We start from the raw sequence: 8,268 nt of genomic DNA, 5'->3' as shown, positions 1-8,268 counted from the left end.
CTCAAAATTTCTCAAAGAGGGAGATTTACCAAGGTTTTGTTTTCTCGAAGTGTTTAGCAATGTTTTATATTTAGCAACAGGCCCTATAAAATTCCGAAACGAGTACATGTATTCGGAAATATCAACATACATCTACATAAAAGATATAAAACCAAATAGGACAGATTCACTTTTTACGCTTTCACAATATGATTTCCGGGGGGGGGGGGGAGGGAGGGATGGCTGGGTTGCTAATGACTTTTTTGCTTATAAGTGTGTTGGCTTTCTGTTTTAGTAAGGATGTGTTACTTTTTTTAGCGCATCACGAATTTTTTTTTCATAATTCATAACATTTTTATCATAGGATAGAATTTCCTTTAAATCATTTTTAAATGGTTGATGCCAAACCATTTACCATATCAGGATGTAATCTGATCATTTCAATTGACCAAAACGTACGAAAAATTAATATCGAATCGGATAATTAAATAACAAAACATGTCGTGTGTGTTATTTTATGTAAAAAAATTAAATAAGCACACTTCTTTTTACATGTAACAATTTATAGAACGATGAACGTCGTAATACAAAAAAGACGTCAAATTTTGCCGATTTCGACGTTACTAAAAATGACACCAACACCGTACGCTACGTCATAGCGTTGCAATCGAGCTGCAGTAGTTACAGGCAATGATTTGTATGGATTGAAAATTATTGTTAATGGAGCATGATCTGTCAACAAAGTAAATTTTCTTTCGTACAAGGAAGTAATGAACTTCTTTACTCCCTACACTATTCCGAGAGCTTCTTTCTGAATTTGCGCATAGTTCTTTTTCAGATTTAGTGAGACTTCTGAATGCAAACGCGATCAGTCGCTCCGATCCATACGGCATAACATGAGATAACACGGCTCCGATGCCTACAGGAGAAGCGTTGCAAGCTAATCTTACTGGTAAGTTCAGATTGTAGTGTCTCAAGACCTGATCTTACGTAATCATAGTCTTTATCTTCTTAAATGCTTTTACACACGACTCAGTCCAGTTCCATTTACTGTCCTTCTCTAGCAAAACATATAGTGGCTTCAACACAGTAGAGGAATTCGACAAAAACTTGTGGTAGTAATTTACCAATCCTAGTGAGGCACGCAATTCCTTCGCATTCTTTGGAAATGGGGTGTCCATAACAGCTTTAATTTTGTCAGGGGTTTTTCGTAGTCCCTCGGCACTAATTTCTTGTCCGCAATAGACAACTTTGTCCCGCAGGAAATAACATTTGTCCAAATTTGCTCTCAAACCATAGTTTTGAAAATTGTTAATAAGTTCACAGATCAGATCGTATATTTTTTTCTATTATTTTCGAAGTAATTGCGGTTATTTAAAAGATGAACTTCATCACCAACTTCATGTTTATTGCAGCTATCACGAATTCGATCAGTTAAGGGTGTTATAGTCTTGTATATCTTCTTTTAGTTTTGAGAGCGCTAATTTTAAATTTGGTTATGGATCTTTTGTTTTGGTTCAATGACGATGTCAAAATAATTTTCAAATCCAAAGTTGGTTTTTAGCTGAACATCAGTTCTTAACTTTTCAGTTTCATTTATAAAGTGTTCCTTGTGTTTATAACAAGTATCTATATATACTTAAGAAATAATTCATGGAGGGGGTAGATTTGTATTCATTTAAACATGGGTATGTCATTTTTATTCGATTATTTAACACCAAGCAACAGCGAGGAGTTAAATGAGAATATAAATGCCAAACCCATGTTAAAATGAGTACATATCTACCCCCAGAAGGAATTATCTCTTTCCTAATATGACAAATAATTTTGTGACAAAAATTAAATTTCCCCAGGCGAAACCAAAATAACGGCTGTTCCGATTAACCTCCCCCGTATGGAAGTTGGCTTAATTGAGAAATAAACCACATATCCAAGTAAACCATCTAGTGAGTAAGTATCAGTATCAGTAAAGTATTAGATAACCTCTTAGCCGTTAACTCATTGCGTAAACGTTTTTAAATTTGTGTTTTGTCTCGAAGCGACAGCGAAAGAAAAGAGACAGTGCGCAGGTGCTGAATGTGGGGCCGTACTAACATAGACTGTTTGACGATATGATGACGTCATATTAGAATGATTTATTATCTGATTTTTCTGTGCGATTGAGAGATAATTTAGAGCAAGATTTGTATTTATTCCCTTTTGGAGTTTTCAAACAGATTAGAGATGGATGTACTCCATTATATACCACCTCATTATAAATTTTGTTTGATTCTAAAAAAAACATATTTTAAAGAATAATCAAGGGAACCAAGGTTATAGCGGTAATCAAAAGAATGTAATCCAGGGACAAAGACCAGACGTGGAAAACAGACATACACAACAAAGAACATAAAGTAACTAAAATAATATATACAAAGTAACAAAAGCAAATCAACTCGGACTCCACTAAAAACTGGGAGCATGGACCAGGTGTACCGGTAGGGTAAACGTCCTCTGCTTTTCTAGAAACACCCGCCGAGTCGCTCATAAAAAGTCAAGTCCGGGGTAGACAAACGAGGACAGGAAAACTATGACCCGTTGAATAAATCAATTTTCATGGTGCAGATGGATACACCATAACGATTCACGAGTTCATGATGATGACCATAAAACTTCTGTAGTGATGACTTCAATCTTGTAGCAACATAACCCTGTTCCAGAAGCCTATTTGTTAGAGTTCTAGTGCGATACAAAAAGTCTGCGTAGTTTCGGCAAGCTCTGGCATAACGTATGAGTTGTAGTTGTAAGTTATAGCAATCTGAAATAGGGAATTGTCTTGTTACGGACACAGCCCCAAAATTTGAACATTTTTTTGTGTACCCCAAGTAATGCAATTTCATTTCCGAAGATGGAGAGAAACTAGATTGCTTAATCAAATCAAATAAATGTTCAAATTTGAAGAAGGGAGTAAATAACAGCCCCTTAACCAGTTCCACACAGCAATAGGTCGGTCTATTTACAGGACGAGAAAAAACAGGACGGGCATTTTCCGATACATTTTTGGCTATCACTTTAGTTTTACTCAATGGAATTCAAAAATTTAAATTAATTTTTTAAGAAGAATGAAAGTGCTTTTAATTGATGTAAGTTTTTTTTGGAAAATGTAAAGAAAATCTTGACAGGACTAACTTTTTTTGGCAAGAAAATGGCCATAAAGAGAGGGATATGTCGGTGAAAAAAGTTCATTATTTATAAAATGTGTCACGTCTGTCAAATAAAGTTTATTTTTTAAGCTTATAGTCATAGGCACATTTTGATATAAAAATTATTTCCTTTTGAGTCAGTTAAAGTGGACAACCAGAAGTTTTCAATTTCTTATTGATTGTGGTATGTTTTGATATAAACATTTTATTTTTGAGATAGTTAAAGGGGGGAAATCTCGACAGGACGGGCTCTTTGTGTTCTGTGATTTGTGCTGTTTTTCACGGGGGTACTGTAACAAAACATAAAATATCTGAATTTCATTTAATGTCTGTCAAAAATATTTATCATATTCTTATGTATATATTTCATTGGATTAAGCAATCTAGTTTCTCTCCATCTTCGAAAATGAAATTGCATTACTTGGGTTACACAAAAAAATGTTCAAATTTTGGAGCTGTGTCCGTAACAAAACAATTACCTATTTCAGATTGCTATAAATTCAAAAGTTTTGATTGTACGAACAAATATGTGATATGAGGAATTGATGCTAGGTCCGAGGATAATATAATCCGCCTTTAGCTTAAAAAGAGCTAAAACTGGTTTTCCATATTCGAGAAAAACTTGTGGAACGAAAATAATACCGGGGCTTCCAGGTTAGGCTGTAACCTAATTAAACGCGGAAAAGCATTCCTACTTTGACCTTCAGTTTATTTATTTTATTTTTTTCGGATTGTCTACCCTGAAAGTTGTAAAAAAAATTTTTTTGTTTTTGTTACTTCTGAGATTAACAAAAAGTTTTGAATGCAAAGTGCAAACCGATGGCATCATTTTTATTTATTCTCAAAGTTCCCGTTGAAGACGACAAACACGAAGTTGACGTTCATAAAATCTCAGAATCAAATGCAAACAAAGAACTTGAGGAAGGTATCAAATTTACATTCTAACTGGCCAGAATTTTAAATTACAGGGACTTGTCACTCCTAACAAAGCCTATATAATGTAAAAAAAATAACTGTTCTTCCTGGTTCTTTATAATAATATAATAATAATACTTTATTTCAAGAGGGTAACACAGTTAACTCTGTTTGCTGAGTAAATAGCATCTTTGTCTGTTTTTAAAAATTTGGCAGTTTTTGGAATTTCTTACTATTGTTGGTAGGTTGTTCCACAGAGTTGGACCGGAGGAACTAAAAGATATTTGGTAGAGTTGAGTTTTTATTCTAGGAATAGATAAGTTACCCTTGATTGTGTTTCATAATGAATAAGAATTGTTATCAGATATATACTTTATCTTATTAGAGAGATAAGATGGAGCTTCATCTCTTATACTTTTAAAAATTAGAACACATTTGTGATATATCATCCTATTTTCAACTGTCAACCATTCTAGTTGTTTGAACAAGGGTGCAGATGGTGCAAGGAAATCTGTATCAAGGATTAGTTGTGCAGTCCTTTTTTGCAGTTTAAAAATGCAGCTCAGATTTTCCAGACTACAGTTACCCCAAATACATGTAACTATACATTAATCAATAAGAGGTAAAATATAAGCCTGAATAAAAAACCTTCCTTGAATCAAGATTTAGAAATTTCGTTATCTTGGATAGCAGATAAATACGACTGGATATTTTTCGACATACATCTATCTGGTTTGACCAGTTAACTGGCAAAATAATTTGCACATGCCTTGACTGAAGCCTCCTATAATGAATTATAGGAAAACTTGTCACTAGGAAGTGCATATAAGTACCTGCTTTAGTCCCACTCCAATAAAAACTGAAAAAAAACTGAAAACAGTTAAATTTACAACCATATTTCAGGTAAGAGTTCAGAAGGAGAGAACAAAAAAGGACAATCTAGTCCAGCAAAAGAAAATGTGAACGAATGTAATAAAAATCCTGACAGCAAGAAGGAGAACATTTCTAATGATACTGTAGAGCCAGACACAAAGGAGACTGAAACTGTGAAGGAGCAGGATAAAATTGAGGAGAAAGAATTGGATCAGGAATCATCTGGGGATTCTTTGGAATGGGACTTTGGGGATGATGTCCAGCAAAATGAACAACATAAAAAATCTGAAATTATAAATGTAAAAGAAGGAGATTCTGAAAGTCAGTTCAGTGAGTCAAAAGATAAAGAAACCAATATTAGTCCTAAAAAGTTTGATGTTACAAGAGTTTTGACTGTAGAAGAAGTCAGTATAGATGAATCAGAAGAAGAGTCCAGTTCAGACAAAATTCAACAACTTGATCTGTCATCATCCACTACAGTTGATATTGCAGATGAATTCGAGGGACAAAAGTCAAAGAAAAAATTTGATGTTAAAAAAGTTGATTCTGAACTAGAAACTACCACATCTGCTCCTGATATACCCAGTTTGGCTGAAAACAATACATCATTACCAGTTAATAAGTCAACAAAGAGCTTATCTGAAAAGGATAATGTGTCATTGACTAGTTATAAAAAAGAAAGGTCCCCTAGTAAAACAATTGAACCTGCTGCAAAGAGAAATGAAAATGATGAAAAAGTAGACAAGAATGAAACTTCAAAACATGTTGAATTTCAGACTCAAGTCTCTGTACCAGATGAAAAGGAATTACAGCATTTCATTGAAAAGACAACTGCATTAGAGGCAAGTTTAGTTCACTATTAAACTAAGAAAAACTAAATAAATGTATAATTACTTTAAACCTTTTCATTCATTAATATATTTTATGTTTTAGAAAAGTGATGTTACATTTTTGCACTTAAACTATGAATGCTTATCAATGCATGATCCCTCTTATCATTTCAGTAGATCAAAAACACATTATGGTGAACAAAAATAAAACCTTGGGATTTGCTGTTGTCATATTTGTTATTGTGTTTATACATGTACAAGTATAATTTTGTTCATAGTTTACAAGGATAAAAGCCTGATTCAAACAATTAAATGTAGATGATACCAAACACTTGGAAATTGAGGAAAATGGACCCATACATTTTTATGAAAGTTTTGCTAACTCCTAATGATTTTTGTATATCCTCATCTACATAAATTCCTGGCCATGTTTCTTTTTTTCAGTTATTTTCAATTCACTGAAGAACACCAGATACTTTAAAACTTTTTTCCCCACTTAAAAAAGTTAAGAACACCCATCATCTTTGAAGACATACATGTAGAAATTCTATAAAGTGCACACTACTATTTCTTGATAATTACTGCTTAAAATTAGGTGCAATCTTTCCTTTTCTTATTTAAGACTTTTCTTGATTATTTTAGGATGTTGAGTATGTTCTTAGTATTTTTGACATAGGAAACTACACGGTGACGAAGACAAAAAATGGGCTGTTTTATCAGGTATTATTTATAAGCATTACGTAGAACTTTATTAATTACTGTGGTAGAAAATGGTAAGTACAGAGCATCAGCAATATACATGGAGATGTTCTAAAACATCATTATGTCAGAAGTGACATATTTGGCAAATATTGTACATATACATTTGTATGTATTTAGGAATAGGTAGTGAATGGTTGCACTCTTGCATATTCCCATTTATTGAGACTTAGCCCATAACAAGTAAAAAGACCTCCATCCATCATAGGAAAAGCCTAAAATTATATGCAAATTGTCATAATATCAAAATACATGTAGTTCAATGAAAATCATTTGATATTTACTGTTTACTTTTCTATGGATTCCTTAAATATGTTTTGGAATATCTTTTTTTGTGTGTTTATGTTAATAGTTTGAATATGGTGTGTATATATATATATACATATTACAATAAGTTACCTCAAAATAGATGAAATGTGTTTGTTTATCAAAAATGTGCTATTCCAGTATGGTAATGTACTGCTCAGATAAATTTGTTTAATTGTGAATTTGTGAATTAGTTACTGTTTTATTTTGAACAGGTAATGTTTGTTGATGAAGGTGGACAGAGGTGTGAGGATCTACTGAATGCTTTAACTGAAACAGGCATCAGTGTAAGAGAGGGTACCTCATTAGGGTATGTAATGATTTTATTCAGCATCTTAATGCAGGCCTGGGAAATGCCAGGCATAGACCTTCAATTTTTTTATTTACATACATGTATTAATATTTACTGTGATTTTTAGCTCATCTAGAACAAAGGAATTGGTTTGTGTTATTCCAACATTAATTTTTTGAAACTTTGCTGAAATTGTCTTTTCTCATGCTGACTTTTATTTTTGGCTATGATGACATTCACATTGAAGATTAGGCTATTTTTCTTGTGTATGCAACTCCAAAACTGCTTAAATGTAAAGGTTAAATATGATGTGTATGTGCACATAAAAGGATGTTATTGTTGCATGCTGAAATATACATTAGGGAATATTAGTTTTACTTGATAGTCAAAGTGGGTAGTTGATATTCTTTTTCCTCACAGTTTCTTATTGGTATACTCTAATGGATGAAAATCACATTTAATTTTCTTATTTGTAAATTATTTTAGAATTTATCCATCAAGTATATTTAAAGGCAAAGCAGTAGAGGAAGACACAGTTGAAAATGATGTGTATGTATACTTCTATAGGTGTATATTAATGTGTGAAGATTGTTTATTGGAAATTTTTGAAACAAAACTTTCAGATCCTCTATGTTGGCAATTTAAAAATAAAAAATCAGAACTGGAACTACACAGTTACAAATTTGTGTCATTAGTATGACTAGCAGTAGAAATATCAAGGCTAATTCAAAAATGTCTACTTTCATGTTCATACATGTCCATAGTATAATACCCAGGATTTGTTTAGATACATGTATGTGTTTTGTTGTTATTTTGATACTAATAGGTGAAAACCAGTTAATTATAAAAAGTAGAAAATTTAACATATTTCCATGGAAGGGAGTTGTATAGTAGAAACACCCACACTACCCTCTCTTTTGACCTTGCACAAACATAAAGCCTCCAAACATTGTAGTACATTTACCTGTAGCATAAGTTGAAAGAGAGGTTTTAAGAAGCAAAAATACAGATTTATTTCTTTGGTTTATTTTTTAAGCTCACGTGGCCCATGTGAGTTATTGCCATCACTTGGCCTCAGCCATGTTGGACTTATTGCCCTTTTTGACATTTTTTTTGGTTATTTTTATTTTGA

At 32.7% G+C, this 8,268-nt stretch overlaps 1 protein-coding gene across 4 annotated transcripts in view; it reads left to right on the top strand.

Annotated features, from left to right (window-relative positions):
• Positions 1 to 756: 756 nt before the first annotated feature.
• Positions 757 to 8,268, top strand: part of LOC148627060 (uncharacterized) — a 36,972-nt gene continuing 29,460 nt past the window's right edge. For 2 of the 4 annotated variants that reach the window (XM_088566602.1, XM_088566594.1), the window contains exons 1-5: positions 3,870 to 4,086; positions 4,980 to 5,791; positions 6,422 to 6,499; positions 7,060 to 7,154; positions 7,623 to 7,685. In XM_088566602.1, the coding sequence (XP_088422728.1) occupies positions 3,981 to 4,086; positions 4,980 to 5,791; positions 6,422 to 6,499; positions 7,060 to 7,154; positions 7,623 to 7,685 (1,154 nt within the window). In that variant the 5' untranslated portion in view covers positions 3,870 to 3,980. Of the gene's footprint in view, positions 932 to 3,868; positions 4,087 to 4,979; positions 5,792 to 6,421; positions 6,500 to 7,059; positions 7,155 to 7,622; positions 7,686 to 8,268 lie in introns of those variants that run through there. The other 2 variants (XM_088566610.1, XM_088566620.1) reach the window with 2 other exon arrangements.

The sequence above is a fragment of the Perna viridis genome, chromosome 1, assembly GCF_037379345.1.
Source record: "Perna viridis isolate PV_CMFRI_1.1 ecotype Kerala chromosome 1, ASM3737934v1, whole genome shotgun sequence".
Taxonomy (NCBI): domain Eukaryota; kingdom Metazoa; phylum Mollusca; class Bivalvia; order Mytilida; family Mytilidae; genus Perna; species Perna viridis.
The sequence above is the reverse complement of the archived record's forward strand: the minus strand, read 5'-3'. Positions and strand labels throughout refer to the sequence as shown.